Genomic DNA, 18,298 nt, shown 5'->3' on the forward strand with positions numbered 1-18,298 from the left:
TTTGTGATTCATTTCTATCTAGAGTCCATCAAACTCATTTCCCTTGTGACCTGAGCTGTAGATGAAAGGGATGCTTCCCCACCTACCCTACTGCATAGTTTTCATAAGAACATAAGTACATAAGAAAGTTTACAAACGAGAGGAGGCCATTCAGCCCATCTTGCTCGTTTGGTTGTTAGTAGCTTATTAATCCCAGAATCTCATCAAGCAGCTTCTTCAAGGATCCCAGGGTGTCAGCTTCAACAACATTACTGGGGAGTTGGTTCCAGACCATCACAATTCTCTGTGTAAAAAAGTGCCTCCTATTTTCTCTTCTGAATGCTCCTTTATCTAATCTCCATTTGTGACCCCTGGTCCTTGTTTATTTTTTCAGGTCAAAGAAGTCCCCTGGGTCGACATTATCTATACCTTTTGGGATTTTGAATGTTTGAATCAGATCGCCACGTAGTCTTCTTTGTTCAAGACTGAATAGATTCACTTCTTTTAGCCTGTCTGCATACGACATGCCTTTTAAACCCGGGATAATTCTGGTTGCTCTTCTTTGCACTCTTTCTAGTGCAGCAATATCTTTTTTGTAACGAGGTGACCAGAACTGAACACAATATTCTAAGAGAGGTCTTACTAATGCATTGTAAAGTTTTAACATTACTTCCCTTGATTTAAATTCAACACTTCTCACAATATATCCAAGCATCTTGTTGACCTTTTTATAGCTTCCCCACATTGTCTAGATGAAGACATTTCTGAGTCAACATAAACTCCTAGGTCTTTTTCATAGTTCCCTTCTTCAATTTCACTATCTCCCATATGATATTTATAATACACATTTTTATTGCCCGCATGCAATACTTTACACTTTTCTCTATTAAATGTCATTTGCCATGTGTCTGCCCAATTCTGAATGCTGTCTAGATCATTTTGAATGACCTTTGCTGCTGCAACAGTGTTTGCCACTCCTCCTATTTTTGTGTCGTCTGCAAATTTAACGAGTTTGCTTACTATACCAGAATCTAAATCATTAATGTAGATTATGTAGATTTTCATAGTACCCTTCTTCAATTTCAGTATCTCCCATATGATATTTAATTTCAATAAGTATTTAGTCTTTAAAGGGGAGCTTGGTGGGGCTCCCGAGTGGCGCATCCAGTAAAGGCGCTCCGCGCGGAGTGCAGGATGTGCCCTATAGCCTGGAGATCGCAGGTTTGAATCCGGGCTATGTCACAGCTGACCGTGACCGGGAGTTCCTAGGGGGCGGCGCACAATTGGCTGAGCGCTGCCCGGGAAGGGAGGGCTTAGGTCGGCAGGGGAATCCACAGCTCACCGCGCATAGGGCGCCTGTGGCTCTGCAGCGGAGCCGCCAGATCTGTGTTGTCCTCCGGCACTATAGGTCTGGTGGCATTGCTGTGGATCTGCAGTGTGAAAAATGACGGCTTGGCAGGAGCACGTTTCGGAGGACGCGTGTTCCAGCCTCCGTTTCCCGAGTCGGCGCGGGGGTTGTGAGCGGTGAGCCGGGGATACAGATAATAATTGGGCATGCTAAATTGGGGTGAAAATCGGGGTAAAATAATTGGCGACGACTAAATTTTTTAAAATCCAAAGTCTAAAGGTCTCAAGTGTCTGACCCCTGCAACACAGGATGTAAGAAGATGTACCACATTCATTCAGCTATTAACATATATGTTTCTATATCCACTTGGGGCAGTGTTGCAGGGGTCTGGTGTAAATTGTGGGGAACTGGGTGCAATTGAGTTTAGACATGAATTGAGAGGTCTATTGAGGCCGCAGGAGAGATTTTTAAAAGTCATCAGGATGTGATGACTAAAACAAGATGATGGGTATATTCTGGTGTACCCGATGAACTTCAAAAACAATTCTAAGAGCTATATTGAAAAATACTCATATTTCCCACCTATCTTCTGAAAATCCCATGTTAATAGTTCTTAAACAACCTTCAAATATATCAATCTAGTGGTCGGTTCTAGTTTTAATGTAGAATTCACAGGCATGTATTTTTCCTTTAATTAAACCAGGTGTTAATTAAAACTTTGGAAGTGTGTTAATTCAGTAGTATTTCAAAGCTGAAAATGGACATGTTCTGTCTGTTTTTTGCTTGTATACCTCAGAAAAGAATCTGTAGTATTGAGCAGTAGCTGTAACACAAAACTCCAAATTGTGTAAGATTAGAATGAAACCTAAAGAATAGACTTAATGTGACTTATACTTCCAGAGACATACAGATACCAATAAAAACAAGTTAATCAAAGAGTTCTGGATGTCTCTGGGAGTTTCTGAAACCCTCTCCTGACAAACCTTGAACATCTTCAGTATTTTATGTCTTGTTAAACAAAGGTACAGTCGCTTTAAACTATAGAAGCACCAATTGTATTATTTACTAACAGTAATTTTCAAATTTAATAAGAGAAAATGTGCTCTGGAAATTCAAATTGTTGCAGTATTTTTAACCCCATCACATATATGTTCATTTCATATGGGCTTTGTGTATCTGTGCACATATGCATGCTGAGTAGCGTTGAAGTGCAAGCTCATTGCAAGTGTTCCAGCATCTTGAGGCACACACCTGGGGTGTATCTATGAGAGTAACCAATACAATACAATAGAGGCACAAGAGGAAAAGGCGAACCCTGGTAGACTCATGCCCTCACAGCTGTCCCAAGTGTCATCTTTTCAAGGGTCAAGGCAGCGGTGGGCATTTAGAAAATGGGAAAGATGTTCAATAGGAATCATGCAGTCTTATCAGGGTTGGCCTGTAGGAACTTAAAACATGTGACTTGCACTAAAAGGACCTTTTTCATGGTGGAAGGGCACAGGCAGGAAGAGGCACTGCTTACTAGTAGATTTGTTTGGCATCAGGCATTCCAATGGCATGTTTTCACAAGGGCTTACTGACTCTACTGTTTCACTTTTTTTAAATATGCATAAATCTGGCTGTATTTTATTTTAGAGTTTTAACCAGTGGTTAACGGGAGAACCTTCTATATTTTTCGGAAATATGCTCCCTCTTTATAAGGTATCCCTTTATACCACGGAGCATTGGGGCTTATCACAGTATCATAGGTGTACCTTATGTTCATTAATATTCTTTTGACCTGAAGCAGTTCCACAAATAGCCCTGACCCCGTCTTTATTGTTACTGATGTCAACTAGTTGGTTCATTGGTTTGAGAAAAATAAGTTGTATTAACGCTCCACTTTGCTGAGAAAAGGCCATTTCATTTTCAAATGAATGTGGTTGCTGAATCGATAGCAGAATAACCTATAACAGGCAGAAGCCCAGACTGTCTCTGTGACAGGGTAGCACTCAAAAACTCTTCATGGTTTACAATTAACCCCAAGCCTCTAGATGTGCAATTATTTAAAAGAAAATATATTGCTATAATCTAAAAGAATGTACTTGTACAGTGAAAAAATATATAGAAAAATATATAGAATTCAGACGTATTTTCTACTTCAGAAACTGTCAGATATGCATATGTACAGTGTAGAATAACATATTATTGTAATAAACTATTTTATACATTTATTTTTTATTTATTTATTTTTTTAAATTTAGTCGTTGCGAATTATTATTATTTTTTTTTTTTACTATTTTCTCCCCAATTTGAAATGCCCAATTATTTTTAGGCTCAGCTCACCGCTACCACCCCTGCGCTGACTCGGGAGGGGCAAAGATGAACACACGCTCTCCTCCGAAGTGTGTGCCGTCAGCCATCCGCTTCTTTACACTCTACAGGCTCACCGTGCAGCCACCTCAGAGCTACAGCGTCGGAGGACAACGCAGCTCTGGGCAACTTACAGGCAAGCCCGCAGGCGCCTGGCCAGACTACAGGGGTCGCTGGTGCGCGGTGAGCCGAAGACACCCTGGCCGACCTAACCCTCCCTCCCCCCGGACGACGCTCGGCCAATTGGGCGCCACCCCCTGGGAGCTCCCGTCCACGGTCGGCTGTGGAATGGCCTGGACTCGAATCGGCGACGTCCAGGCTATAGAGCGCATCCTGCACTCTAGCAAGTGCTTTTACTGGATGCGTCACTCGGGAGCCCCCCTTTTAGACATTTATAAGGGTTGTACTGTCATGAATGTTTTCTGAAGTAGTCTCCTGTAATCTGGCATTACTGTAACTAGGCAAGTCTCCATTTTACACTGCCTTCCTCCATTTTACACCCATGTCTATGATTACATTAAAATGGGCCCCTAACTGATTGGAAAAAGGTATACTTTTTAAAAGAGCCCATCGCAACTACACTGCTACAAACTCTATGACTGGCAATAAAACCTGTCAAGATCCCACCTGATGGGCTTGTGATCATTAACATGGAAGCAAACCATCAAGACACTCCGCAAAAACACAGGATGTGACAATAATATTATAACAAGGTTAATTACATTTACACTATGCTCGAACTGTGTGTCGATCGGAGTGGATTCAGAATAGAAACAGACGCCTCACATAGGGAAAGCTAGCACTGGGGTCCTTTACAGTTCGGATTTATTGAATGGATTCCTGGAGCGATATTTTAAATAATTGGTATCCAGTTAAAATTATACAACATGTGAAGTACACCAAGACTTGTCTATGTGTGAAAGGGGAGGAAAGGGGGGTGTAACTAAATAACACAAATGAAATGTTTTGGCCCATTATTTTGGATGCCAGAGTTCTCTACAAACGGACTGAGCCCATACATACAGGACAGCTGTAAAAACATATTTAGTTGTAGAGAAAATGAGCTCAGAGATGAAAAAGGTCCTTTTTTGCAAAACTGAATCAAACTTCTTGAGCTAACAGAAACGGGCATCAGCATCTTGCATAAATGATAAAGTTATACAAATCATAACAATTTAAAAGCAATTTATTGATATATATCTTAAATAATATCATATACATTGAATTCCACACAAACACACAAGTTCACGTTACAACAGCAAAAGGGTCAAAGTTCACGTCAGATCATGATCAACCAATCAGCACTTCAGATTTACTTACAACAGCTATAACTACTAAGGCATTAATCAACTGCACTTCACAATTGCCAAAAATATATATATATATATATATAAAATATAGAAACTCGACGTCACGTCATGCAACGCAGTCACAGTCCCGTCACATGACGTCATCCAAAACAAATGACACCATGGGTTCAACTTACAGGTTTGGGAGTTTGTCCCCCATGACAGGTAGGGTTGCTAGGCAAGAGGAAGGCCATCTTGAGCTATGATTGGCCCTGCCTGGTTTGGAGGTGGTTGGGTGCAAAAGAAGAAAAGATGTTGTGGAATTTCTTTCCTTTGGTGGTTAAAATGACCCATCAAAAAAAAAAACAGAATCCTTCCCTCTGTTAATTTAGGGAAGCTGCTATTACATTGACCTGTATTGGTAGAATCATTCTTTAACAATAGTGGTTAAACTACAGGCCAACTGGCCCTCAAGATCCATTCTAGTCCAGATGCATTACAACCAGGAAATAAATTCCTGGACGAGTGGACCTGGAGATCCAGATTGGGAACCACTGTGCTGGTCAGTCTTGTAAAATCCACAGCAGCCTTACTAACCCTCCTTCTAAGCAATGGGACTGACTGAAGAATACATGACTACATGGCTCAAGAGATCTGAAGCTCTGTAAACTATCAGATCAGGCTATTTGTTGTCCTTTCATAAGCTAAGAGCATGTTCAGACTAGTTCCAGAACCTGTGCACTCCCACAGTTTGGTCTTTTGGAGTTTCCCTCGGACCAGGAGTTAGTGCACACCGCTAACATGGGTTTGGGCTCTGTCCATGGACTCAGGCCTAACTGGACTGCAGTGCTACTGTCTAGTTAATACAGGTTCTCACTGAAACAGAGTTTATATTATGTTGAAATTGATTAAGTTGAATCCTAGTTTTTCTCAACAATAGCACTGAACAAAGAAAGGCAAATTAGATGACGAGACAGACAAAAACACATCAGACAGAAGACAACAGGAGTAAAATGGAATGAATACAATTAGACCAAATACACTCTCCATTAGCTCTTTGTATTCCTAAAACAGTTTTGGCTTCATGGCGAAACCCAAGCAGAACAAAGCGGTTAGTGACAGAAATCCCAGCGGTGTTCTTGGTGTCTGTGGATTTGAAATGGTGTATATCACTATGCTAGTGCAGCATTCCTTTCCTCTGCAGAGGTTAGTAGTGAGCCAAAGACTGCAAACTTGTAGAAGTGACTCATTTTCTCAACCAGCCAATACGGTTTACAAAAACAAGAGCTTTATCATTTCATTTAGTAAACGTTATCTCAAATTCTTGGTTATGAAAGTTATATACATAAAGTTATATTGTATTGTGTTCTTTTTTTTATTAAAGCATGATTTGTAATAATTTAATATGTGCAGTTGATCTTGTCTCTTACGGTATAAGAGTATCTTCTTGCTTCCTCTTGCCCACCCAAAATGCTTCCCAGAAGATATACCATAATAGACGGTGAGCTGTGTATTACATGACCCTCCAGAAGAGCTTCCAGTTTGTGCTGTCAATTGTACGGATCACTTGCTGCATTGCTTGTTGGTGTAAGTTCTGGAAAGGCACAGCTGCTGGACTGTATTTACAGTGAGAAGACACACCACTATATTACTAAATTCAGCCTCTTCTTATGATTTCCAAGAGATCTAGGTCTCCCTGTGTTTTCTGAGAGTTGGGAGAAGCTGCATATTTCACAACCAAGAATTTACGACAACCACAGGATTTACTAAATTCATATTTAGCTTCTTTTTTTTAAAGCACTGTATATATATATAGATATATATATATATATATATATATATATATATATATATATATATATATATATATATATATTAGCTCAAAGAGCCAGCTGCCCAATGTTTCGATATGTTGTACATATCTTTCTCAAGGGAGCCTGTCTATATATATATATATATATATATATATATATATATATATATATATATATATATATATATATATGTGTGTGTATATATATATATATATATATATATATATATGTATTTGGATTAATCTAAAAAACACCCCCTGTTGTTAACCCCTAATTTCATTTGTTTAAAAATGAATTGATTAAATAATCAGAGCTTTACATACATATTGCGCTCCAATAGGACTCGGGGGAAGAAGAAACCTCCATGTCAAACACACTAATATTACAATGCCACATAAAATAACTGATAAAACATCACTTTGGGTATATTCAATCACAAATACGCTGCCTTTCTGTAATAGTAAAAGCAACACACAGGTGTTTAACAATAGCCCTAAATATCTAACCTTTCCTAGAATCTGTGGTTTTCTATGTTGCATCTGTTCACATGAATGTTTTGAACTGACCTACATTGGCAGAATTGGTTTTAATTTGTCTGTATTGAATGGAGATTTGGGAGGGTGATTTGACTCAGTGAATCTGGTATGTATTGTTCCTTTAAACCGCTCAGCACTTGTGTTGAAGGTCTGTGTGTTTATTTGCTGATATGGTGGTATAAAGTTGACAGACTGCAGTCTAAAATATATTGGTTATCTAAGAAAAACTATTACTACTAATTGTCTCTAAATCTGCTGGGAAGAGTCTAGTAATAACTGAAGTGATACTGATTGTATTGCAAGCTTTGGGCTGTGTTGTAGTCTGTTATTGACACCATGACTATCATGTTGTGTAACCTTGAAATTATAAAAAAAAGAAATATTGAAGACATTTTTTTAAGCTTCTTTTAATATTACCACATCATATTGGAATTAGCTCTAGTAAATCAAATGAATATTCACATTACCACATGGTTGTAACATGGTAGCATGGTGGCATTATAAACACAATGTGAAACTATACTACATGTGTAATTACAGTGTACGTTTTTTTTAAAGAGAAATCAATGCATTTTTGCTTACGTTGCATAACCAATAAACTTATACATACAAAGCACCATCGTTTTATAGCGGGCTTATTTGGGATTATGTTGTTCATAAACAATTACAATATGTTATGTGCATTTTTTATGCATTGCTATTGTTGCAAAACTACATGCAGCAGAAACAACCTCTAAGTTGAGCTGACTGCTCAGATCTCTGAGGAGCTGCCCTTCCTGGCTGAATCGTGAAGCGGTCAGTATGGGCAGTTGAGGAGCTGCCCTACCTGGTTGAAGCGTGAAGGGGTCAGTATGGGTGGTTGAGGAGCTGCCCTACCTGGTTGAAGCGTGAACGTGTCAGTACGGGTGGTTGAGGAGCTGCCCTACCTGGCTGAAGCATGAAGGGGTCAGTATGGGTGGGTGAGGAGCTGCCCTACCTGGTTGAAGCGTGAAGGGGTCAGTATGGGTGGGTGAGGAGCTGCCCTACCTGGTTGAAGCGTGAAGGGGTCAGTACGGGCGGTTAAGGAGCTGCCCTATCTGGTTGAAGCATGAAGGGGTCAGTACGGGCGGTTGAGGAGCTGCCCTACCTGGTTGAAGCATGAAGGGGTCAGTACGGGCACTTGAGGAGCTGCCCTACCTGGCTGAAGCATGAAGGGGTCAGTATGGGCAGTTGAGGAGCTGCCCTTCCTGGCTGAATCGTGAAGCGGTCAGTATGGGCAGTTGAGGAGCTGCCCTACCTGGTTGAAGCGTGAAGGGGTCAGTATGGGTGGTTGAGGAGCTGCCCTACCTGGTTGAAGCGTGAACGTGTCAGTACGGGTGGTTGAGGAGCTGCCCTACCTGGCTGAAGCATGAAGGGGTCAGTATGGGTGGGTGAGGTGCTGCCCTACCTGGTTGAAGCGTGAAGGGGTCAGTATGGGTGGTTGAGGAGCTGCCCTACCTGGTTGAAGCGTGAAGGGGTTAGTACGGGCGGTTAAGGAGCTGCCCTATCTGGTTGAAGCATGAAGGGGTCAGTACGGGCGGTTGAGGAGCTGCCCTACCTGGTTGAAGCATGAAGGGGTCAGTACGGGCAGTTGAGGAGCTGCCCTACCTGGCTGAAGCATGAAGGGGTCAGTATGGGTGGTTGAGAAGCTGCCCTACCTGGCTGAAGCGTGAAGGGGTCAGTACGGGCAGTTGAGGAGCTGCCCTACCTGGTTGAAGCGTGAAGGTGTCAGTACGGGTGGTTGAGGAGCTGCCCTACCTGGCTGAAGCGTGAAGGGGTCAGCACTGGTGGTTGAGGAGCTGCCCTACCTGGTTGAAGCATGAAGGGGTCAGTATGGGTGGTTGAGGAGCTGCCCTACCTGGTTGAAGCGTGAAGGGGTCAGTATGGGTGGTTGAGGAGCTGCCCTACCTGGTTGAAGCGTGAAGGGGTCAGTATGGGTGGTTGAGGAGCTGCCCTACCTGGTTGAAGCGTGAAGGGGTCAGTATGGGTGGTTGAGGAGCTGCCCTACCTGGTTGAAGCGTGAAGGTGTCAGTACGGGTGGTTGAGGAGCTGCCCTACCTGGCTGAAGTGTGAAGGGGTCAGTACTGGTGGTTGAGGAGCTGTCCTACCTGGTTGAAGCGTGAAAGTGTCAGTACGGGTGGTTGAGGAGCTGCCCTACCTGGTTGAAGCATGAAGGGGTCAGTATGGGCGGTTGGCATCCTTTGGCCTCTTGAGCTGCACCTTCAGCCTCTTCATGCCGATCTGAAAGCCATTCATGGCCTGGATGGCTGCCTGAGCGCTGGATGGGTTATCAAAGCTGACGAAACCTGTAAGAAATAACACTGAAACTGTACACCTGAAAAATAATGGTAGGAACAACGGTACTGGTGTTTACAGTCATCATTGCAAAGACACATTTTTAGGTGGTAAAATGCAGAAGAAGTGTCCCATCCATGCATTCTGCATGTATTCATTTCCTATGGTAAGTGATATCAATGATAGTATCTCCTGCCAAGGATTTAAATACCGCATTGACACTGCCATGTAAAAGTAAGACATCATAACCTACATTCCCCAAATACACAGCATGGCCATTTTATTATCACTTGTACCTAATACCGGGTTAAACCACTGTTTGCCCTTGACTACTTGGTATAGACTCCACACAATGCTGAAAGGTGTGTCGTGGGATGTTAATCTATTCAGTAATATTTCACGCAATTGGTGTACAGAGGTAGGTGGATGGGTGCATTATCATTAGGGATGTGATTTTGCCACGGTGCTCACAGCAGTCACTGAACCCATGAATTTTGATATTTGTTTCCACAACGAGAAATTTGTAAACAAGTTTGCATCTTTTTGAATTGGTTTCAGTGCAAAGTTAAAGCAGTTAGCAAACATCAAATAAAGGTGAATACTGACACAGAACTGTAAAATAAGAGGAGAAATGAAGTTCTAAGCAACTAGCAGAGCCATATCCAAACAATGTCATGAAAGTGGAGGGAGCAGCTTTAATAAGAAACAAGCTTCAAATTAACTGAAGCCTTCTGTGCAGAAAAGATACCCCTGCATACACTTGATAATGCAAAGCCTAAAGAGAGGACAGTCCTGGAGAAGCATGAACCCCGATTTGCAGCTCTTGCAGTCGTTCCTCTGAGGTGCTTAACCTGTCAACAGTGTAAATGAGAACGATCCTTCTGATCTTTTAATGTACATCATGCGATACCAACACCACAGCTGTGTGTAAATAGACATGAATGAAAAGGATATTGTAAAATTCTCAATATACAACCAGAACATGTATTTAACAAAACTAAACTTCAGTGTTGAGATTATTTTCTTCACATTGGACAAGGTCTGCATGTTAAAATTAAAAGGTAAGCTATTTCTGTTACAGTTGTTTTTTAAAAGATGCTGTTAAAAAAACAAAAAATCTATGTTTACTTTTGACTAGAAGCGTGTGTTAAAAGAAAACACATTAAATACATGTTAAATACATTAAATATATGTTAAACACATTAAATACATGTTAAATACATTAAATATAGGTAACCTCTAACGGGTGCATGCACAGACATCTCCACTATATCCCTGTCTCCGGGGATAATAAGAAGGAAGGGAAGTGGCTTGTCAAAGCCCTGGCTATCACTGCTTTAAGGTGGCTTTAGTGCTGAATTTGCCTGTGTGCCTCAGTCTCAGGTTGGTGCTGAGGTGTCTGGGTGTCTGGCTCCTGCCAGTAATTTATTACCTGGGTGTCAGCTCAGAGGCAGTGCTGGCTTCCTGAGCCACGACCGCCTCGCTCTTATCAGGCGCCTCTTTGATTGACGGCTGAATTTTCCGGCTGCCGGCTGATCTGATGATGCCGAGACAGGTCTGATTTAATTTGGGGGGAGGGAGGGCAGAGTTTTGTCAGCTCTGGAGAGATAAGGCTCTGCTTCACAAACCTTTAAACAAACCTGCTGCTAAGACCTGTCAAACAGCCCCCGCACTTTTAATACATCTCCTTTCATATACATTGTCAACATGTTAAAAGGGGGGTAAAAGGGTTCCTATTGCAGTAACTCAGTTCAGTCTCAACACCACAGTAAATGGCTCCTTGTTCCCTGGCTTCATGTCTACTTCTGCTTTTATCACTTAATATGATGCCTGCAGATAGCATTTCAGATAGGAGGTCCAACGTGTGACTATTTATTCTGGCATTTTAAGAGAAATGTGTTAGTGCACTGCTGTATATTACAACACTTCTAGAGAGGGAATGGTGTGTGACTGCTGAATATTACAACACTTCTAGAGAGGGAATGGTGTGTGACTTCTGAATATTACAACACTTCTAGAGAGGGAATGGTGTGTGACTGCTGTATATTACAACACTTCTAGAGAGGGTATGGTGTGTGACTGCTGAATATTACAACACTTCTAGAGAGGGAATGGTGTGTGACTGCTGAATATTACAACACTTCTAGAGAGGGAATGGTGTGTGGCTGCTGTATATTACAACACTTCTAGAGAGGGAATGGTGTGTGGCTGCTGAATATTACAACACTTCTAGAGAGGGAATGGTGTGTGGCTGCTGAATATTACAACACTTCTAGAGAGGGAATGGTGTGTGGCTGTTGTATGCGCTGTGACTGAGCAGCTAAACTGCTAAAAAAGAAGATTATAATAACCTCTTGAAAATATATAAATGATAAATGTCATTAGCTTATTTCAGAAAGGAAAACATAAATAGGATATTAGGGGATAAAGTGGAGGAAGGCATCTGTCTTTCCATATATATAATTATATATATATATATATATATATATATATATATATATATATATATATATATATATATATATATATACAGACGTGCTCAAATTTGTGATGAAATTAAAAGCTATTTTATCATGTATACTTGCATGCTTTTGGTATGTCATAGATTAAAGCAAAGAAGCTGTGAAAAGAGATTAATTATTGCTTATTCTACAAAGATATTCTAAAATGGCCTGGACACATTTGTTGGTACCCCTTAGAAAAGATAATAAAGAATTGGATTATCGTGATATTTCTAACTAATTAGTTTCTTTAATTAGTATCACACATGTCTCCAATCTTGTAATCAGTCATTCAGCCTATTTAAATGGAGAAAAGTAGTCACTGTGCTGTTTGGTATCATTGTGTGCACCACACTGAACATGGACCAGAGAAAGCAAAGGAGAGAGTTGTCTGAGGAGATCAGAAAGAAAATAATAGACAAGCATGGTAAAGGTAAAGGCTACAAGACCATCTCCAAGCAGCTTGATGTTCCTGTGACAACAGTTGCAAATATTATTAAGAAGTTTAAGGTCCATGGAACTGTAGCCAACCTCCCTGGGCGCAGCCGCAAGAGGAAAATCGACCCCAGAGTGAACAGAAGGATAGTGCGAATGGTAGAAAAAGAACCAAGGATAACTGCCAAAGAGATACAAGCTGAACTCCAAGGTGAAGGTACGTCAGTTTCTGATCGCACAGCGAAAGTGGGCTCCATGGAAGAAGACCCAGGAGGACTCCACTTTTGACAGAAAAACATAAAAAAGCCAGACTGGAATTTGCTAAAATGCATATTGACAAGCCACAATCCTTCTGGGAGAATGTCCTTTGGACAGATGAGTCAAAACTGGAGCTTTTTGGCAAGTCACATCAGCTCTATGTTCACAGACGAAAAAATGAAGCTTTCAAAGAAAAGAACACCATACCTACAGTGAAACATGAAGGAGGCTCGGTTATGTTTTGGGGCTGCTTTGCTGCGCCTGGCACAGGGTGCCTTGAATCTGTGCAGGGCACAATGAAATCTCAAGACTGTCAAGGCATTCTGGAGTGAAACGTACTGCCCAGTGTCAGAAAGCTCTGTCTCAGTCGCAGGTCATGGGTCCTCCAACAGGATAATGACCCAAAACACACAGCTAAAAGCACCCAAGAATGGATAAGAACAAAACATTGGACTATTCTAAAGTGGCCTTCTATGAGTCCTGATCTGAATCCTATCGAACATCTATGGAAAGAGCTGAAACTTGCAGTCTGGAGAAGGCACCCATCAAACCTGAGACAGCTGGAGCAGTTTGCTCAGGAATAGTGGGCCAAACTACCTGTTAACAGGTGCAGAAGTCTCATTGAGAGCTACAGAAAACGTTTGATTGCAGTGATTGCCTCTAAAGGTTGTGCAACAAAATACAAATACAACCAACACAATAAAATGTGCGGTTTAAGCTGCATACAGAGATTAGAAAACACAATAAATAGGAGATCTGTTTTTAAATGTGATTGTGGACTGAAATAAATTTATAATTTAAATAAAATTATAAATATGTAGCTACAGTAAGCATGTCTATGAAATTAACTGTTAATTTTGAAGAAAATTAAAATCCTATCCAGCAACACAGCCTACTCCTTTAAAAAAAAAATTTAAAAAGTCTTCTGATCATACTTAGCTTGATTCATGGGCTTGCATAGATGCTGAATTTCTGTCAAAACTGGTGGGTTTAATCTCTTGTTGTATTGTTATTGTCTGTAGCAGAAGAGCTGCTGCTCGTGCATTTTGAGAAGTGAAGGTGTGTTCAGCACACAGCAGACTAGATGTACTCATGTGTGATACTGGAACTCTCTTTGACAGTAGACAAGTAAGCGTCTTTCTGTCCAGTGAGCTGTCAGAACATTAAAAAAAAAAACTTCCATTCATTTTTAGTGCTTTGCTCCATTACCCGGTTCAGTGCCTAACTGTCTATTTAAACAATAACTGCACTCAGACAATCAGTCCAATGTTGCCGCGACCGGGATTAAACTACTGTGTGCTGAAAGGCTCGAGACAATGTGATTAACGCATGTTAAAAAAACGCAGATGTTAACTGAGATTAATTGACAAATTTGATTAAAAATGGACTGGAGTGGAGGTGTACAGCAGGAAACTACAGTCCCCGAGGGAAGAACTATAGTTATCACCAGGGGACTACAATCCCCGAAGCCACAGGTAACTGTAGTTCTTCCCGAGGGGCCTTTATTTTCCCACTATGAGCCAAGGTCTGCAGTCCATAGTTTATGAATCAGTCAAGAAAGTAATGTGTTTGAAGTCCATAGTGCATAGTTATTAAAGTTTTTTTGGCATAGAACTGTCCGTCTGATTTTCTCACTGCAGCATAGAATTCTCTGAGTAGTCTGTTGAGTTTGTGAACGTCCTATTTATTCAAGTTGGATTTGTTTGAATTTTAGGAATTCAAAAAACACTGAAAGCGGCATTTTTATGACGATTTTAGTGTTTGCAGCATCTTTGTTTTGTAGTGTATTTTGTTTATTCATTTTCTGATGTCCGCCATTTTGCTTTGTTGTGTGACGAGAGGAAGGATGTTCAGCATCAAAATAAACTACAGTGTCCCGGGGGCAATAGTTGGATCTATTTTTGGTCATGTGATGAGGTTTTAACCAATCACATGCCAGAATTTCTAAGGACTGATATATATATATATATATATATATATATATATATATATATATATATATATATATATATATATATGTTTTCTATAACATTAGCTGACTGTTTTCACAGTCCCTGGTTAGCACTGTTCTTGGACCACCTACCCTAAGTTAACATACAGTTAACATACAGTACATAGGTAGTCCAAGAATAATGCTAGTGGGTGAAAATAGCAGCTGCAGTTCCATGTGTTTTAAATATGTTACTATGTCACCCAATAAACAGGCATTTATAATCCTCTGCTTAAACAGTACGTCCTACCCTCTGTTCTGAATGTAAAGACAGGGAACTCTAAATTGACCTGCAAATATGATAATTTAATTAACAAGGAAATCTTTAAAACCTTCACTAAAGTCAAGCAGACATTGGACTAAGGAGGTAACTCCCCCATTCATGTCAACCTCCAATCAGTGTCAGCTCCTGATAGTAATGAAACCAGGTGTATTTAACCCTGCCTCTCTTTGTAGTCTGTGTCATGCTTTGAGTTTGTAGCCTCTCCATGGGGCTCGGCATAAGAACATAAGAAAGTTTACAAACGAGAGGAGGCCATTCAGCCCATCTTGCTCGTTTGGTTGTTAGTAGCTTATTGATCCCAGAATCTCATCAAGCAGCTTCTTGAAGGATCCCAGGGTGTCAGCTTCAACAACATTACTGGGGAGTTGGTTCCAGACCCTCACAATTCTCTGTGTAAAAAAGTGCCTCCTATTTTCTCTTCTGAATGCTCCTTTATCTAATCTCCATTTGTGACCCCTGGTCCTTGTTTCATTTTTCAGGTCAAAGAAGTCCCCTGGGTCGACATTGTCTATACCTTTTAGGATTTTGAATGTTTGAATCAGATCGCCACGTAGTCTTTTTTGTTCAAGACTGAATAGATTCAATTCTTTTAGCCTGTCTGCATACGACATGCCTTTTAAACCCGGGATAATTCTGGTTGCTCTTCTTTGCACTCTTTCTAGAGCAGCAATATCCTTTTTGTAACAAGGTGACCAGAACTGAACACAATATTCTAGGTGAGGTCTTACTAATGCATTGTAAAGTTGTAACATTATTTCCCTTTATTTAAATTCAACACTTCTCACAATATATCCGAGCATCTTGTTGGCCTTTTTTATAGCTTCCCCACATTGTCTAGATGAAGCCATTTCTGAGTCAACATAAACTCCTAGGTCTTTTTCATAGATCCCTTCTTCAATTTCAGTATCTCCCATATGATATTTCTAATGCACATTTTTATTGCCTGCGTGCAATACTTTACACTTTTCTCTATTAAATGTCATTTGCCATGTTTCTGCCCAGTTCTGAATGCTGTCTAGATCATTTTCAATGACCTTTGCTGCTGCAACAGTGTTTGCCACTCCTCCTATTTTTGTGTCGTCTGCAAATTTAACAAGTTTGCTTACTATACCAAAATCTAAATCATTAATGTAGATTAGGAATAGCAGAGGACCTAATACTGATCCCTGTGGTACACCACTGGTTACCTCGCTCCATTTTGAGGTTTCTCCTCTAATCAGTACTTTCTGTTTTCTACCTGTTAACCACTCCCTAATCCATGTGCATGCATTTCCTTGAATCCCTACTGCGTTCAGTTTGAGAATTAATCTTTTATGCAGGACTTTGTCAAAAGCTTTCTGGAAATCTAAATAAACTATGTCGTATGCTTTGCAATTATCTATTGTCAATGTTGCATCCTCAAAAAAGTCAAGCAGGTTAGTTAGACATGATCTCCCTTTCCTAAAACCATGCTGACTGTCTCCCAGGATATTGTTACCATATAGGAAATTTTCCATTTTAGATCTTATTATAGATTCCATAAGTTTACATATAATAGAAGTCAGGCTTATTGGTCTGTAGTTACCTGGTTCGGTTTTGTCTCCCTTTTTGTGGATCGGTATTATGTTTGCAATTTTCCGGTACAACCCCTGTGTCAAGAGACTGTTGCATGATCTTGGTTAGCGGTTTGTAAATAACTTCTTTCATTTCTTTGAGTACTATTGGGAGGATCTCATCCGGCCCAGGGGATTTGTTTATTTTAAGAGCTCCTAGTTGCTTTAACACTTCTGCCTCTATTGTGCTAAAGTTATTTAAAATTGAATAGGAACAGGTCGACATGTGGGGCATGTTGTCCGTGTCCTCCTTTGTAAAAACCTGTGAAAAGTAATCATTTAATATATTTGCTATTTCTTTTCTTCATCTATGATTTTGCCATTTGTTTCTCTTAGACATTTAACCTCCTGCAGGCAGTGCAGGCTGAGTGAGTGAGGAAGCCAATGCTGCTCTGTCATATGAGTCACACACAGGGTCAGAAAGTGCTGGTGCTTACCGAAGCATTTGCTCTGGTTGGTGGCCCGGTCCACAAACACCTTGGCAGAGATGACGTTGCCGAACGGCATGAACATCTGCATGAGCTCCGCATCGCCGAACTCCTGGGGCAGGTGGTAGATAAACAGATTACAGCCCTCCGGCCCTGTGAGAGAGCAGCAGCAAAGGAAAACCAAATGAGGGTAGTTTCAATCAGGGCTGTCCTCGTGGGTTAACAGGAGATCAATCACGAATTCAGGGTCAGGATCGAGGCTTCATTGGTTAAAGTACACATTTTAGAACAGGGTTGGCACAAAGACCAGGAGTGGAGGGGCCAGCTTTGACCAGCCTTGCTTTAAATAATTTCCATGTTCCTAATATGTCATCACTCCCCTATTAAATATCCTATGATGTGTGTTCTCTGTCATTGTCCAGTGTTGCTTCTACTTTATTTGTTTACGAACTGTTCCAGCACAAATTCCTTCTGAAAAGACTCCTCAGGGCTGATGTTTGGCTTCATTACACAATGCCTCACCTATGGGCTTCAGTGCAGAGCGCAATGCTAATATGCTTCCACACCCGTCCTGGCCCAGGAGTCTCTTCAGAAGCATTTTCTGTTAGCTCTGTTAGAAAGCCTGGTACATTGTAATCAAAGCAGAAACAACAACACTGCCCATTTGAGATCTACTGCACGGTGAATTGAAGTGCATGACAGGCAAACTATGTTGTTAGCTACAACCACTGAAACTAAACTAAATTCAGACCAGCATTTCTCAATATCTTTATACACTATGTTGCAACTTTATTTAATAAATGCATTACTAAGTTTCCTTTCAGGACCGTGCTACTAATGTTATCAATTGCAACATGTAATAGCTGTTAATATATTTTGCGTGTTTAGATGTTGATAAGTGGTCGTTAAATAATTGATAAGCTTCATGTAATGTTAGCTCTTCATGCCTAATAGTTCATTATCACAGTTACTCATGAACTACAGGAATAGTGACCATTCTTTTTAAAGGTCATTTTTATCATTCTGGGAGAGCAAGGCTCATGCATGACATTTCAGATTGCCAGTGTGTCAGTAATTGACAACTCAATTTGATAAAGAAAGTAGATTTACTGGAGCAAGAACATGTCTGAGAAGAAATCGGCTATTGAACATATAAAGCATGATTTCTATGTTCCAATAA

General features: G+C 40.6%; 1 protein-coding gene across 6 annotated transcripts in view; it reads right to left on the minus strand.

Moving 5' to 3' along the window:
* Nucleotides 1-18,298, minus strand: part of LOC117429103 (CUGBP Elav-like family member 4) — a 252,645-nt gene that overhangs the window by 12,594 nt on the left and 221,753 nt on the right. For all 6 annotated transcript variants that reach the window (XM_058998406.1, XM_058998405.1, XM_034048291.3 and 3 more), the window contains 2 exons: nucleotides 17,128-17,271; nucleotides 9,495-9,642 (listed from right to left, as the gene is read on the minus strand). In XM_058998406.1, coding sequence (XP_058854389.1) covers nucleotides 9,515-9,642; nucleotides 17,128-17,271 — 272 coding nt within the window. In that variant the 3' untranslated portion in view covers nucleotides 9,495-9,514. The remainder of the gene's footprint in view (nucleotides 1-9,494; nucleotides 9,643-17,127; nucleotides 17,272-18,298) is intronic.

The sequence above is a fragment of the Acipenser ruthenus genome, chromosome 24, assembly GCF_902713425.1.
Source record: "Acipenser ruthenus chromosome 24, fAciRut3.2 maternal haplotype, whole genome shotgun sequence".
Lineage (NCBI taxonomy): Eukaryota > Metazoa > Chordata > Actinopteri > Acipenseriformes > Acipenseridae > Acipenser > Acipenser ruthenus.